The following is a 14,886-nucleotide window of genomic DNA, read 5'->3' as shown; positions in this document are numbered from 1 at the left end:
CCGTCATTGGGCTCCTCGTCCCAGCCTCGTAGAAAACAGCCCATCCAACGCTCAGGTGATGCAACATCCGCAGAAGGCCATTGATTCCGCATCTTGTCATCCAACTTCTCAAGACTAACGTCATCATCTTATTCGAGGTCAAGCCAGCTTCAACATGTCTTTTGTTCGAGTTGCGGCCCTTCGTGCGGCCTCCTCCACCGCCTTTAACCGAACGGCTACCCGAGCCGTCCGGAGAAGCGTTTCTCAGCCATACCTGCGGTTTGGACAGCAGACTGGAAGGAGAGGTTATGCAAGCGCGACTGGTGGAGCGCAGAAGACAAGCGACTTGCCTTGGTAAGTTGGTTCTGCATCCCTCTTTCATTGCCTCGTTCGTGCTACGTCAATGTTGGATGGCTGGCCCCATTTTTACAAGCGACTTGATGGCTTGCTCATCTGAATATCCAAGCCTCCGCATTCCCGGTAGCTTGAGGAGATGGATATTCGATGGACCGTAAGACTTACGAACATGCTGCAGGGCTGTATCTGCCGTTGTCACTACGGTCATCGGAACCTACATCGCTCTCCAGCCATCCGACGGTGGTTCACACGGTCATGATGACGACCACCACCACGAGGAGAAGCATGCTGTAAAGGCTAAGCACGAGAGCAAGCCAGAGAAGAAGGAAAAGGAAGAATCCGCAACTGAGAAGGAGGAATCAAAGGACGAGGGTGCAGACAAGAAGGAAGAGTCTAAGGAAGAAGAGAAGCCAAAGGAAGATGAGTCAAAGACTACAGATGACAAGGATGATAAGAAGGAAGAGTCAAAAGGTAAGTCGAGCTACATTCTACCACTCGCAGTCGCGAATTCGAGATGATTCGTAACGTAATCTTCAGTAATTGAGCTAGAGTGCATGGCTAACATGGGTAAAGATGACGCCGAAGACAAGTCAGAACCTAAAGACAAGGACAGCGGCGACAACGAAAAGAAGGAAGAGAAGAGCGACAACGAAGCGGATAGCAAAGACGCCAAGGAAGCTAAGTCAGACTCTGAGAAGTCAAGCAAGGGCAAAGAGGATGCTTGAACGGCGAAAGCACGGACATAGCTGTAGATCGAATGATTATGCTTGCTAATGACTTGACAAGCGAGACAGATACAGATGACGAGGTCAAGTTTTGCATTGGGAGGACATTCCCTGCACGATTTGGTGCGGGATCTAAAAGTCAGCCTCCTTTATGTTTATACGCATAATCTGTAAATTTTATTCACGCACCATTTCCTGCAATCTAACCTAGTTTTCTCTTACAACTATGTGACATAAATATGATCTGCTGTCCTCTTTTTTTTTCCTCTTTCTGGCTTTTCAGCTTCGGAAGCTGTGTAGGCAATGCGGATTCTTCAGTCAACATGAACTGCTTCCCGACCGTCAGCGTTGCATCTGTAGGCCAAATTTCACTATATCAGAGTAAATAAATGGCCTCTTACCCATTTTGAACATCTATGCAACTTAAATACCAGGTGCTCGGGATGCTTGCGTCGATGGCATCTCACGGTCAGAGTTGTATCTACAGGCTCACCTTGCTTAAGAGCCTCTCGCGACTCTAAATAATCTTTACAAGAAGCATCAAGTAACTAATTTAGTCAACGAAATTCCCAACGTTGCTATAATCCGTTGAAAAGATGAAAGGCTTTAAACGCGTCGGTGAAGAGGCTTGCTTGCGGTTTTCCGTGTAGCGGCCAATTTGTGAGTTGTAGAGATCTTACGAAACATTCCTTGATCATGTCTTACACTTGATAAAAAAATACTTGGTTCTTTGACGCCAAAGCGCCGCTCGATTTTTTTTAAGACATCGTGTGCGTACAGCTCCTACATGATTCTTCCACCTACAATGCATGTCTTTGCAGACGAGAGCATCATCAGAGTAAGCCTTATGTAAAATTAAAGTAACTTTGGATGTACGTTCTTGCCATGCATAATTCGAATGAATCAATGCCTCAAAATACACGTTCTGCAGCCATTCTGGTCTCTATATATTTCCCAACGAAGGATTCAACCATGATTTGGAGCTCTGTGGCCTTCTCAGACCCTATTCTCGTAAGAATTGTTTCGCTCTAACGTCAGGTGAAAGCAACTTTGATCCTGTGAAGAACGAGAAGGATGAATGATGGCGATGACGCTTTGTCAGTGCCAACTAACGCACGCAATCATTCTATATAATATTGAACATGATCTACGCACAATACAATGAGTGACATCATAATAGTCTTCTAATATAGATGCCAGGATTGATTCCACGTAGTGAATTTGGTAACTACCTGGAGGGAGAGCGTTATAGGATGTTTGGATAAAGTATTTACAATCGTTACAACATACAACATATTTGATGGCATGTTGCCGATCCTGGAAGCTAATTCGTCATTCCTTCGACCGCAAGGCAGCAACATGCTGAGATATATCAACAACCTAAAATTAGAACTTTCTTTAATGCTTATTTCCTCAAATATATCAACAATTTAAACGAATTGATTATCTGTTCTCAGAATCGAGTACAGCCTCTAAACATGCCCCCAATCGCAGAAACCCGCGAGGACCCAACCAACAGGCCCCCACACCTAGGAAAATCTTCAATCCCGCCACAATTTGCAGGGTGTGGAATATGTCGAACCCTTCGAGGTTATTTTGAAAATGGTGGATCTAGTGGCTCGATCAATTGTGGTCCAATCGAGGATGCGAGAAATACAGAATGCCTTAGCCATGGACCATTGTTAAACAGTTTCTACGACTATTGTAATATCAATAGCAGGCTTAACGATTCCCCAGACGATGTAGGTTTTTTGGCTTCTGGGCGAGGTACTTCTGTTCAAATTGTACAGTCGATCAGCAAATTAGGCCTATTTTGGAATCTATCGCTGGTCCACAATGAGAATATTCCGGATCATCCAGGCATTGGGAGAATACTTGACGATGATTGGATTGATTTGGACGTGATCAAGCTCTGGAAAGAGGAATGCCTCGTCAGACACGGAAGTGAATGTGAGAATCCAATCAAGATCTGGCCAGCTCGCCCAGCTTGGCTGATCGATGTCCATCAGGGATGCATAGTCCCAGGTAACAACATCACAGATTATGTCGCACTGAGCTACCGGTGGGGAGATGGCTTAGAAACCCGAACGCATATTGAACAGCTCGAAAAATTACAAGTGCCACACAGCCTCAAAGATGGGGCCTTGCTAGTGAAGCTTGCGCCAATTGTTCACCATGCAATTTACTTGACAGAAAAACTAGGCGAACGCTTTGTTTGGATAGATTCTCTTTGTATTCCCCACGGTGACCATAAGATGCTGGCTGAACAGCTGGATCTGATGGGTGCGATCTACGCCAACGCTATCGTCACCATTGTCGCCACTGACGATGACGCTCATGTTGGGATTCAAGGCCTGAAAGGAGTTTCAGGCTCCCGACAGCTAAGTCAAAATGTCTTTGCATTTGGAGAAGACAGGATTGCGGTGAGAAGAACTGGAATTTTCTCATTGTCCACTGGCGGCGAGTACCATGAACGAGGCTGGACGTATCAAGAATTCATGATGTCGAAACGAAAACTTATTTTCAAAAACAAAGAGGTTCACTGGGAGTGTTCGTGCTGTGTCTGGCATGAGGACTTAACATTAGGCACCGAGATCGACAAGTACATTAATCCGCGACTAAGCTTGCTAATGGCTGGAATTCCCGAAATGTCATCTCTCCACCATTGCATCACAAACTACAACATTCGCAAACTGAAATTTGACGAAGATGCACTGGCTGGGTTCTCAGGATTGCTGGCCATCTGCAGCCGATCTTTCACGGGAGGTTTCCTCTATGGCCTTCCAGAGATGGATTTTGAGAGTAACCTATGTTGGCGGCCATACTGGGATTATACTGAGCTAAGACGTAGAGTTCCCTCAAACGATCCGCAGAAGGAAAATGAATTCTCTTTAGCCTTGCCTTCATGGTCATGGGTCGGCTGGGAAGGGATGGTCGGCTGGGACTACGAGGCGTTGCGTGTGAATACTCGAATGAGCTGGTTCACTGAAACATTCCCAATAACAGATTGGTACACGTGGGATGCGAAAGAGAACAAAGCCTTGCGAAGGATCGCGTCGACATGGTCTAAAGCTCGAGAAGAATACAAAAAAGCCTCCGAGCCGCTTCCTGCGGGGTGGTCACGGCACGCTCCGTCAGAAGTCGAAAGATTCCGAGATGAGCCTATACTCTGGCCAGACAACTGTGGTGAACATGTATACAAGCATGCCGCTGTGACTGACGAAGATTGCCCGTTCTGGTTCTTCCCATTTCCCATTGCAAACATCGACAGCACGGTCCAACCAAGTATGCCCGAGCAAATCGCACATCTGTTCTGCAAAACGAAGCGCGGCTTTGTAGGTGGTTTTCGTGAAGTCTCAGATCAAGGAAATGAAGTGAAGCTTACCGATTCGACTGACAAAGTTATCGGCACTTTGCGAGTGCACAATCAGGATCAGCTGAGTGAATTTCGACAACGTGAAAACGTTCCCGACATCCTTCAGCATGATGCCATTGAATTGGTTGCTATTTCTTGGTCCAGAAAATACTCAAAGAATTTCGATAAAGAGAAGATGTGTTACGCAACAATTAACAAACCGCGGGACGTGGTTAACGTACTTTGGATTGAGTGGATTAATGGGATTGCATATCGCCTCGCCGCTGGTACAGTTCATAAACTTGACTGGGAAGCGCTCGAGCTTCAGGATGTAGATTTGATCCTTGGCTGAGCATTTTAATGAGCCTAAATAGCTCTCCTCAAGCTAGAGGCTTGTCTTATTTGGCATCAGCGATGACTGATTACTTTGCGATTTTATTACTTTTCAATCTTTTAGGCTGCGAGCGGAATCTAATTTACTTCTGAACAAGTCTTGATTCTTTTAAAGACGCTGAGCAGACTCTTACACGTATACAAGTCCCCGTCTTTAGACTACAAGTGTCGGTCCATAAGTTATTCAACCCTGGTGCAAGCCAACATCTTGAATGTACAATTCACCGCTCACAGTTTGGTTCATCTCGCAGATCCATGCTCACACCTGGTCCAGGTTCGGCCTCATGGGACTTTGTATGCAAAAGTAATCCGGCACAAAATCGTTAAAAGTGCCTAAACATGAGCCATTTACGTCGTGACTTTTCATGCTTACAAATGAATGTAAAAGAGTCATAGAACACTTATGCTGGGCGAAGCATTGCGTGTCTCGGGACGGAGTTAGCATGCAGCGCGTGGCGATTATGAAGCTCAAAAGCGTACCGCAAACTTTGGTGGAAGTCGTGTGTCGAGCTGAGTAATATGGCAGCTGTCACACTAAACAGTGATTTTTACCGCATTCGGGTAATTCCCCAATTACCAGATCGGGTAAGGTGAGGCTGGAACCCGAGCATAAAGATGTAGATTTGAATTCCTTTTTGCTGCATTGCATGCTAAAAAAACTTCCTGATCCTCATCGCAATTTCTAACCCAAGTCTATTTCGCAGGTGTCAGCAGAAGTTGGATCCGACCTTGGAAAAAACATTCACCGAGTTTCTAGCCTAGAATGGGTCTCCAAGAAACATTCAGGGCCTTTTCAGGCTCGGCGAGTGGAATTGTCGAGAAAACATTTGACAAGAGACCGGAGCTCGGCCCGCACGAAGTGGCTATTCGAGTCACGCACTCAGGCGTTTGCTCGACAGACCTGCATCACACCCACGACGATATGGTTCTTGGCCACGAGGGTGTCGGGGTAGTCGATCAAGTCGGAGCCGAAGTCACCAAGTTCAAACCGTGAGCGCATTTGCAGCTGCGTGGACATTCCAGGTGCTAATGCAGCGCAGCAATCAGCGGGTCGGATTCGGCTACGTGTGGGGAGGCTGTGGAGAATGCGAGAATTGCAAGATCGGCCGATATTATTATTGCCAAGTTAGCCCACGACAATACGCGAGAACCGACCCAGACACGGGCTCGTGGTCGACTTATGCCATCCTACCCGACCAAGTATGTGTTGTCAGGACTTTGGGAGGATAGAAAAACTAACCTCGAAACATAGGTGTTGATGCACGTTCCGGACATCATTTCTTCAGCTGAAGCAGCGTGAGTCCTAGAGCCAAGGCAGCGGAAGCTCAAACTAACGATCAGCAGTCCATTCATGTGCGCCGGCATGACCGTCTTCACTCCCATGAAGCGGTTCGGCGTAGGCAAAGAGAAGCGCGTTGGCATCACCGGCATTGGAGGCCTCGGCCACCTAGCCATCCAGTTCGCGGCCAAGCTGGGCGCAGAAGTGGTGGTGTTTTCGACGTCCGAAAACAAACGCGACGAGGCCGCGAAGTTTGGCGCGACGGAGTTTTACGTGTCCGGCGACCTGGACAAGTCCAAGCCGAGCCAGCGCCTGGACTACCTGATCGTCACTGGCACGAGATTTCCAGATTGGGACGTCTTCTTCCCTTTACTTAACCACCATGCGCAGATCATGCTTGTGGGATTCTCCCCCGAGCAGTTGACACTGCCGTTTTGGCCGCTGATGATGAGTGAGATAAGCGTTCACGGATGTCTGACCAGCACTCCGGACGAGTTCGCGTCCATGCTCAAGTTCGCCGCCGACCACGGTGTCAAGCCGGTTATTGAGGAATTCCCAATGACCACGGAAGGAGTTGCACAAGCCGTGGAGAAGCTAGAGAAGGGTACAATACGATATCGTGGCGTTTTGGTTGTATGATGCGCATCATGCTTAGCTTCACATGAATCTCCCGTCACTTGCACGGGCTCTAAACATAAATCAACTGTGCATCGGAATTCATCGTCTTCTTCAAGGGTTTAGAAATTCTGGGTATCAACTAATGGATGTAGCACTAAGGGGCGACAAAAGTACAACGCGCTAGGCAATCGGGGCAGCCGCTTCCGCAGCCTTCTTTTTCTCCTCCTCGGCCAGATCCTGTTTCTCCTGCTTCTCCTGCGTGTCCTCAGCTTTTTCGATCGTTTCTTTCGTGTCCAAAACACCTTCTTTCTTTTCAGTCACGGCGTCCTTGACCTCTTTCGCGGTGGGCTCGTCAACAGTAGTCTCGTCCTTCTTCGTCAGAACGTCCACAAGCCATTTCTTGATCTGCCGTCCGCCGTCCTCTTCCTTTTTGATGTAAAAGAGGTAGTTGATGATCATCTCCTCGTGTGCCTCGCGCGGACTGACCACCAGCTTCGCGCGGGTGTCGATCTGCGGATGCTCCTTCTCCACCTCGGCGGTCGTCGTCCTCAGTATCCTGTTCTTCTTTTCCACGACGTCCGCGGCCTCCTCGAAACCGGAGATCACGTTGGCCGCAAATTTCTTGATGCCGTCAATGAGAACCTCGCCGCCGCCGCCCCAGATGAGAACGTGCTGGACAGCCTTCTCAGCTACCTCCGTCCACCATGAAACTGGAGCATCGAGCGGCTGCGAATAAGCGTCGTGCTTGGCCCCAGGTCCGATAAAGGCAGCGCTTGCTTTGTTGAGCGCCACTTTGGTAAGATAGTCGCTGTGCTTGTTCTTCTGGAAACTTGGACTGTCCGTCTCAAACGAGATCCAGGGGCTGATCATCAACGCCCCTTTCAATTTCTTCGTCAGGGTGTACTGCGTGCAGTCCGGATGCGGGTGACCAAGATGCAGCAGGAGGTTTGCAACCAGATTGCCACCAGCGCTATCTCCAGCGATTAGAATGGTTGACGGGTCGCGATTTGTCTTCTCCACAAGATACATGATCGCGGAGAGCCCTTGCTGAATAAACGACGGATGCAAGGCCTTGGGAGCCAGGACGTAAGACAGCGACAGGATAGACAAGTCTACCCCTTGCTTTCGAAGATACTTTTGAAGGGCGAACTGGTATTTCATGTGCCCAGGCGTGGAAGGAGCAATGTATCCACCGCCTACAAAAGTTAGAAACACGACGAACGGCAAGCTTTTGCACTGGTTAGACGCACCGTGGAAGTACACCATGACGTATTTCGCATCCGAATGGCCAAGCCAATGTCCCTTTGCGCCATGTTCCAGCTTCACCGTGTTCGCTTTCCACTTCTGTCTCCTCGAAGTGTACTTGTACACAGCATCCGTGCCAGGCAGGATCCACTGGCCTTGGTGCACGTCAAAATCGGAGACGGCGTTCCGCAACAGCTCGTAGACGACGTCGCGGCGGTAGGTGCGTGCTTTCTTGTCCTTGCTTCGGAACGGAGACGTGTACGCTCTCAACGTCGTCTTGCCTACTGTTTTTTTGTCGACGGGATATTGTCAGCCCACGCCCCCGCAGTAAAAAAATACACGCACACGCGCGTGTGCTGAAGGCACATGTCCGTACTCATATGGGCAAGTCCGGGGATCGTCCCAAGCTTGCTGAACTTGGGTTTCTCATCCTGCGCAGCCATTGTGCTATGAAAATACCTGGATGCTGAAGAGCAGCTATGAAGCTTGAGATTGCTTTCGAAGTTGAGCGTTAAAAAAAAAAGGCTCGAATTGGCGGACGGCAGCGGTTGAGAGGTACGGCAGCGTCTCGCCATACTTATAGGCCACCCATCTCGGCCAGTTCAACCATCGAAGCACATGCAAACCAGTCCTCAGCCCCGTGGGTGCTGCCATCTTTCATGGATCTTGCCGAACATGACGATCTCCACGCCGCCTCTTCCCCACAAATGCCAGGGAAATGGTCCCCGTTCAGCTAATCTTGTACTTGTTGAAAGAGTCAAGGCTTGTTTTTGCGTCACGCTTATGCCTCGGCTGTGTACTTCTTCTGGGACGTTCACGGATCATGAGAAGAACTGCGCTCTGCGACTGTCGGGGATCCGCGGCAAGGATAGCGGACTGGCTTCGTGACTCGAGAGGTCGAATCCGACGCCGCCATAAGCGTGGTATTATAGGCGCACCTGAAAGCGGCAGGGACAAGGAAAACCAGGTCTCGTCCAATTAGGCGATCCTTTAAACGGAGTTTGATTTCTTCGGAAGAACACTTTTTACATAGTCTGGACAATCCTACCCACAGACAACTACATGGTACCTTTTTCGGATTGACAAACACAATAAGTTCGTTAGACAATCGTAGATTCATTTCATGTCCTGTCGCCCATGTTACGCCTTTGTTTTCCTTTTTACAGGCGTTTGGGGGGGGTATCTATATGCTCCAAAACGCCGAGCATTTGTTTACCTGAAAATAAGACCTGCGCCAGATGGTTGTCCGCAAGAGAGACCCGATGCAATGCAGTACAAAAGATGGCTAAAAAGCTGACGATAGTGCCTCGACACTCTTCACGCTCACTTTGGTGGTGTTGGCGGCAGTGAGTTTGAAGAACGTGCGCTCGACATTCCGTCATTACTGTCAGCCGATTGACGTGGTGAACTCAGCCCGGACGCAGGTGGAGTTGACATTGAAGAAGGACCAGTGTATACCCGATGGATCAAGTCCGCGGCGGGAAGTCCTGAGCGGTCCTGTCCTGCTATGCTCGGTGACTGCGAAGCCGCTTCTGTGGGGAGATTGAGCGTAGCGTCCGGACTCCACGTCCTTCCTCTCGGCTGTGCAGGGATGATAGTGACCGGCAGATCCTTCTCCTTCTCCTCGCCTCTCTTCTTCTCTAACCACTTTTCACCTTGTTCAGCAGCGAACGCCCCCAGCCTGCCTTTGATGTCCCATCGCGAATACTGGTGCGAGGGTTGAGCTCTGGTAGTATTGATCGGAACAGGATCAATAACCTGGCCAGCGCGAACTTCTTCGGGTGGCAACGCCTTCTTTCGCTTAAAAGGGTTGCTAACGTGAAACTTCGAGCGAGGATGCCCCGAATAGTCCGGCTTAAGGTCGATGCTATCGCTATCGTCTTGTTCTTCTTCAACAAGCTTCTCATTCAGAACTGAGCCGTTATGCATCGTTTGATTCAGAGATGCAAAATTGTTCTGCGGATTGGTTGCTGCGGGTATGGGTGTATTGATGTTATGGTATCGTATCGTGTAGACTGTGCTCGCCGGGCTTGTGGTGTCTGCTCGGCTAATAGGAGAGACCGCGACCGGAGGTGGTGTGGGTATCGGCTTGATGCCATGTGCGGGTAGACGAACGTCTTCATCCTTTGCAGCCCTGTTAGGAGACCTCTTTGCTTTCGTCCTGAAAAATGCACACGTCTGCTCAGCTTGGCCGGTGCTATGCGTGGGTAGCTGGCCCTCTACCGTGCCTTGTCCGCCAGTGCCTCCATATCCTCCATCTCCTCCACCTCTTCGACCTCTTCGCCTGAAGCCTTGGCCAGCCCAGAAACCCCGCGGTCGTGGCCATATAACTTGTTCGGGCTCAACGGAGTCAATCATCTCGTCGCCATCAAAGACCTCTCTGCCTAGTATGCCATCTTTCTTCTCTTCTCTTTCCAAGGCTTCTATTCTTTCCACCCACTCCCACACGATGACGCTTGCTGCTGCAGCACCAACCCATCTGAAGTAGTCTCCCCAACCGGCAATGCTTTCATTCGCTATGTCGGTGATGAAAAAGATGACGGGGGTAAGAATTGCCACGATTGACAAGAGGGCCACCAGCATTACGTTCCACATGTCCTTGTGGTAAAACGCGTATTTCCTCTTGCATAACGCATAGTAGATGACCCATGCTGCGTAAAGCATGGAGAGCGAAAGCTCAAACAGATAGTTCAAAGCAGGGATGGCGTCGCGAAACTCCCTCGGCCGTCCAATTGGGTTACCCATGAAGCTGTTGAGGGTGGAGAATATGGCGTCTAGGATGATGAGGGCGAAGCCGATCCACTTGATCAGAACCTTCTCCTTGTGTCTGGGGAACAGTCGAATTAGGGTCTGCACCTGTGCCAGCCACAAAAACACGTCCGAGACTATGCGCGTGACCTGGATCTCGGTGCTGTTGACGACCTCGCTGCGGAGCTGCTCGGCGTTCATGAATCCGGCCGCGTACTGCTGCTCGGCAACCTTGAACGTGTCGGCCGTGGCAATGGTCAACGACACGGCGGCCGTCAGCGCAGCGACTTTTTGCAGCCAAGGCCTCGAGCCGACGCCGATGACGCTGACGCCTCCCTGCGCGCCGCTTATCATGCCGTGCCTGTTCAGAATACCGAAGCCTCCGCCGGCGCCGCCGACGAAGTACGTCCTCGGTGTAATCAAGAGCATGATGACCAGCATCCAGGCGAGAACGGTGGCGGCAGCGGTGGCGTAGACCTGCGGTGTGACTGAAGCGTAGAAAGGATCCTTAACATCCGTGATTCCAGATATGCCCTGATTTTGATATATGGCGCTTGCGGTCTCGGTAGGGTTACACTCGGGCGTGAAGAGTACGTCTGCGGTCAGTGTGATGGTCGACGTGGGAGCCAACAGGATATGGCCGCCGGAGGGAAGGGTAAAGGGGGCACAGTGCTGGAAGCGGTCAGTCAAAGCTCATGCTTGGTCGCCCACCGTCGACGAGAACACAAAAGCGAATGCGCGTACCGGCTTCGACGTGGTGGTCTGCTTCATGACAGGCTCAAGTCCACGACGTGGAAACAGGTCGGCCATGGCGATCGTGGCGGGAGCGTCGCTCGCCGTCGCAAGGGAGGCGTCGCAGTGCTTGCTGGGTGCCAGCAGACGTCGCTATGGGTGAAGAGACTACCCCGAAGGATGTGTCATTGTCCGCACAATCGTAAGCATGGGAGCGCGCTGGATGAGTTGGTACGAGCCGGGTGCGAGGGACGACGCAGTGGGAGGTGGAATGAATGCTGGACCCGACGATGCAGCGGTGCTAAGCATGAAGCGAGAGAGTCTGGGCACGGGGCTCTGCCTGGCTTGATGGCTATTGCTGCGTTCATTGGCCGCCCGCGGCTTCCTGCCGGCGCCACCACCCACCCTCCAGCACCCACCGCGAGCCCACGACGACTCTCGCAGCACGCATCGATCACACTGTGTCGTTCGCCCTCATCCCAGAGACGGTCAGCGCCGACGACGCTCATGGCTACTGCGCAAGGCTCTGCTTGTACTCTCATGTTCGAGAGACAGCCTTGCGGCCGCGACAGGCCGCCAAACGCCCTTTCAACGAGAACAGCTCTCGGCCGAATCCATGCCCTCTGCCATCACCAGAACGTCCGTCTTCGTCATGCAGAGCGCTGCAGCACACGAAGTCAACTCAGCTCGTAGACGTACGGGATTGTGCGCAGGTTTGGCGGGTTCGCCTGGTGGGCGCCTCGCGCGCTGCCGTGCCGACGCGGTGCCAGACCAGCCCCCCACGACGTCGGCATGTCCTCTTTTCGATCTGGCCACCGCTGTGCTGCGCCGTAGTAGTGCGACAGTCTCGTTTTACGCATGTCTTGTAGACCGTAATTTTTTTTTTGACAGCGTCTAGCCGAACAATTCGGGGCCAGTCGTCAAACACAGCCAAAACGCTTAGGGCTCCCGAAGCAGCGGCGCTGAGCGACCGCACGGATGTCGACTGCCACATGGGTCTGCCAAACTGTCGCACCTTGTTGCTTGAGTTGCTTTGCGTTGCTTGTGTTGGCCATGCCTTTGAAACCGTTGGAAAACAGTCCCCTGACGGAAGTGTCATCCTTTCGAGCCTGCTTTGAGAACTGGCATTCGTTCACTCTAACTTAGCAGCCCCTCAGCCTCCGGCTTCAGAAATTTCACGGAAAGTGGGTCACGTGATCATCCCCTTTTGCTGGTGCAAGTACGAGATGACCCAGTTTCGCACACCAGTCGCTGCTGTGATGCCAGATTCCTTGCCTGACGAAAACTGCAGCGTCGCATGTTGTAAGACTTGTTGCGCGTCATGCGTTTGGCGAAAGGATCAACCCGCCCATGACGAGCGAACGCACACTTTCAGCGCCTGTTCGTCTCCTCTGAGCCGACAGCGTGCTTGAGCTCATCTTCGTCCTGTCTCGCCAGCTTTTGTATTTGACCACAGCATGGCGGCCCCGAGTTGTCATTTGAAAACCTTATCGGCTTCGTTTATCTTGGTCCAATCTAGCGCTGTGTTGGCCAATCATGTGCAGCGTCGCTGGACCATTATCATGTGGAGCGGAGCCGACTAATAAGAGGTACGGTACGTAGATGAGACAGGCAAGATATTTCGGAGTCGCCTCTTGCAAGCCGAAACCAAGTGCACGGCAGCAGCGGCATCGGAAAGACTTGGTAGACCTGTGGGCAAAGAGCGAGGAAAATGACGGCACGTCTCGATTTCGATCTCGTTGTCACCAACGGAGTGTGTGTCACGGCGTCCGACATTGCTCCACTCGACATTGCAATCAAGGATGGGAAGATCGCACTGCTCGCTCCCTCTGGCTCGTTGGCGGGCACTGGAGCGCGAGAAATCGACGCCGAGGGCGGATACGTCATGGTGAGCTTGCAGAACCCCCGGTTGGACGTTGTGCAGACGGGTTGACCGTGTCGACAGCCGGGCGGCGTCGACTGTCATGTGCATCTACAAGAGCCACCGCTTTTTGGCGGCAAAGGAAGGTGTGCCGACACGTACGAGACTGGGACGCGGTCGGCCATCGCGGGAGGCACCACCACCATCGTCTCGTTTGCGCCGCTGGAGAAGGGAGCCCTCTCGCCGCTTGCTGCCGTTCGAGCGACGCACGCCGTTGCCGACGGCAATTGCTACTGCGACTACGGGTTCCACCTTCTCATGGGCAACGCGAGCCCGGAGGCCCTGTCGGAGCTGCCGGCGCTCAACGACGAGGGCATCAGCTCGATCAAGATCTACATGACGTACGAGGCCCTGCAGCTGCGCGACGACGAGATCCTGTCCGTGCTCCTGAAGGCGCGTCAGAACGACGTCTTCGTCATGATGCACGCCGAGAACGGCGACGTGCTGAACTGGCTGACCGACCGGCTCGAGGCCGCGCAGCTGTTCGCGCCAAGGTACCACGCCAACTCGCGGCCGCCCATCCTCGAGGCCGAGGCGACCAACCGCGCGATCGCCCTGTCGTCCCTCATCGCCGACACGCCCATCCTCCTCGTGCACATCAGCGACCCCGGCGCCGCCTCGCGCATCCGCGACGCCCAGACGCGCGGCCAGCCCGTCTTCGCCGAGACGTGCCCGCAGTACCTGTTCCTCACGCGCGAGGACCTCGCGAAGCCGGGCTTCGAGGGCGCAAAGTGCGTGTGCGCCCCGCCGCCGCGCACGCGCGCGGACCAGGACGCCATGTGGACGGGCCTGCGCAACGGCACCTTCGCCCTCCTCAGCTCCGACCACTGCCCCTTCCGCTACGACGACGACCGGACCGGCAAGAAGACCTGCCTCTCGGACGCGTACCCGCTCGGCCGCTTCAGGCACATCCCCAACGGCCTGCCGGGCGTCGAGACCAGGATGCCCCTCACCCTGTCCGCCGCGGACGGGCTCGACCTCACAAAGTTCGTCGAGGTCACGTCCACCAACGCCGCCAAGCTGTACGGCCTCTATCCCAAGAAGGGCGCCTTGCTGCCCGGCCTGTCGGACGCCGATCTGACCGTCTGGTACCCCGACGGGAGGGTGAACACGACCCTGACGAACGACATGCTCCATCACAACGTCGACTACACCCCGTTCGAAGGACGGCCGATCAAGAACTGGCCGCGCTACACGATCTTGCGCGGTAAGATCGTCTGGGACCGAGACAACGGCGGAGTCGTCGGCGACAAGACCTTTGGCCAGTTCATAAAACGTGGTCGATCCATCGGGGTTTGGAAAGCGAACGCAAAAGAATTTGATCTGGAAAAGCTGTAGTTCGGAGGAGACACAACGCAGCAGGCAGATCCTGCGCCTTGCCCGGCGATCTTTGGCATTGCCTATCGCACACCTCTGCGAAGGTGGACGTGAATCATAGTCTATGCTTAACCTAGAGTGTTGCGGTCTTGCCTAATCATCTAGAACTGCTTCGGCCGGCCGGGGGGAGAAAACAAAAAAAAAAAAACAAAAAAAA

The 14,886-nt window shown here is 52.5% G+C and overlaps 6 protein-coding genes across 6 annotated transcripts; 4 read left to right on the top strand and 2 right to left on the bottom strand.

Annotated features, from left to right (window-relative positions):
- Nucleotide 1: 1 nt before the first annotated feature.
- Nucleotides 2–1,443, top strand: PV09_05093 (uncharacterized protein). The gene is made up of 3 exons (XM_016358558.1): nucleotides 2–333; nucleotides 515–807; nucleotides 910–1,443. The coding sequence occupies exons 1-3, from the start codon at nucleotides 155–157 to the stop codon at nucleotides 1,059–1,061; spliced, it is 624 nt and encodes a 207-aa protein (XP_016213659.1). The 5' UTR covers nucleotides 2–154; the 3' UTR covers nucleotides 1,062–1,443.
- Nucleotides 1,444–2,539: 1,096 nt separating this feature from the next.
- On the top strand, nucleotides 2,540–4,768 carry PV09_05092 (uncharacterized protein; the record flags this gene model as incomplete). Its single annotated transcript, XM_016358557.1, has 1 exon — nucleotides 2,540–4,768. One exon carries the CDS (start codon nucleotides 2,540–2,542, stop codon nucleotides 4,766–4,768), a length of 2,229 nt encoding a protein of 742 aa, XP_016213658.1.
- Nucleotides 4,769–5,464: 696 nt separating this feature from the next.
- On the top strand, nucleotides 5,465–6,859 carry PV09_05091 (uncharacterized protein). Its single transcript, XM_016358556.1, has 4 exons — nucleotides 5,465–5,799; nucleotides 5,850–6,009; nucleotides 6,062–6,105; nucleotides 6,154–6,859. The coding sequence occupies exons 1-4, from the start codon at nucleotides 5,573–5,575 to the stop codon at nucleotides 6,725–6,727; spliced, it is 1,005 nt and encodes a 334-aa protein (XP_016213657.1). The 5' UTR covers nucleotides 5,465–5,572; the 3' UTR covers nucleotides 6,728–6,859.
- On the bottom strand, nucleotides 6,812–8,717 carry PV09_05090 (uncharacterized protein). Its single transcript, XM_016358555.1, has 2 exons — nucleotides 7,957–8,717; nucleotides 6,812–7,902 (listed from the first exon to the last, which is right to left on the bottom strand). Exons 1-2 carry the CDS (start codon nucleotides 7,970–7,972, stop codon nucleotides 6,887–6,889), a joined length of 1,032 nt encoding a protein of 343 aa, XP_016213656.1. The 5' UTR covers nucleotides 7,973–8,717; the 3' UTR covers nucleotides 6,812–6,886.
- PV09_05089 (uncharacterized protein) lies at nucleotides 8,714–11,692 on the bottom strand. Its single transcript, XM_016358554.1, has 2 exons — nucleotides 11,444–11,692; nucleotides 8,714–11,371 (listed from the first exon to the last, which is right to left on the bottom strand). The coding sequence occupies exons 1-2, from the start codon at nucleotides 11,507–11,509 to the stop codon at nucleotides 9,275–9,277; spliced, it is 2,163 nt and encodes a 720-aa protein (XP_016213655.1). The 5' UTR covers nucleotides 11,510–11,692; the 3' UTR covers nucleotides 8,714–9,274.
- Nucleotides 11,693–13,142: 1,450 nt separating this feature from the next.
- On the top strand, nucleotides 13,143–14,851 carry PV09_05088 (dihydropyrimidinase; the record flags this gene model as incomplete). The annotated part of the gene is made up of 2 exons (XM_016358553.1): nucleotides 13,143–13,319; nucleotides 13,377–14,851. 2 exons carry the CDS (start codon nucleotides 13,143–13,145, stop codon nucleotides 14,688–14,690), a joined length of 1,491 nt encoding a protein of 496 aa, XP_016213654.1. The 3' UTR covers nucleotides 14,691–14,851.
- Nucleotides 14,852–14,886: the final 35 nt, after the last annotated feature.

The sequence above is a fragment of the Verruconis gallopava genome (assembly GCF_000836295.1).
Source record: "Verruconis gallopava strain CBS 43764 unplaced genomic scaffold supercont1.15, whole genome shotgun sequence".
Lineage (NCBI taxonomy): Eukaryota > Fungi > Ascomycota > Dothideomycetes > Venturiales > Sympoventuriaceae > Verruconis > Verruconis gallopava.
Note: the sequence above shows the minus strand (reverse complement) of the source record. Positions and strands in the feature narration are given on the sequence as shown.

Bases quoted from the DNA above. Each gene is read 5' to 3' on its own strand.
- PV09_05089 (XM_016358554.1), bottom strand. From the start codon at position 11,509: ATGGCCGACCTGTTTCCACGTCGTGGACTTGAGCCTGTCATGAAGCAG. The intron at 11,372-11,443 runs GTACGCGCATTC...GACCGCTTCCAG, and splicing joins AGACCACCACGTCGAAGCCG to CACTGTGCCCCCTTTACCCT.
- PV09_05093 (XM_016358558.1), top strand. From the start codon at position 155: ATGTCTTTTGTTCGAGTTGCGGCCCTTCGTGCGGCCTCCTCCACCGCC. The intron at 334-514 runs GTAAGTTGGTTC...AACATGCTGCAG, and splicing joins AAGACAAGCGACTTGCCTTG to GGCTGTATCTGCCGTTGTCA. The intron at 808-909 runs GTAAGTCGAGCT...ACATGGGTAAAG, and splicing joins TAAGAAGGAAGAGTCAAAAG to ATGACGCCGAAGACAAGTCA.
- PV09_05091 (XM_016358556.1), top strand. From the start codon at position 5,573: ATGGGTCTCCAAGAAACATTCAGGGCCTTTTCAGGCTCGGCGAGTGGA. The intron at 5,800-5,849 runs GTGAGCGCATTT...AATGCAGCGCAG, and splicing joins GAAGTCACCAAGTTCAAACC to CAATCAGCGGGTCGGATTCG. The intron at 6,010-6,061 runs GTATGTGTTGTC...CTCGAAACATAG, and splicing joins ATGCCATCCTACCCGACCAA to GTGTTGATGCACGTTCCGGA.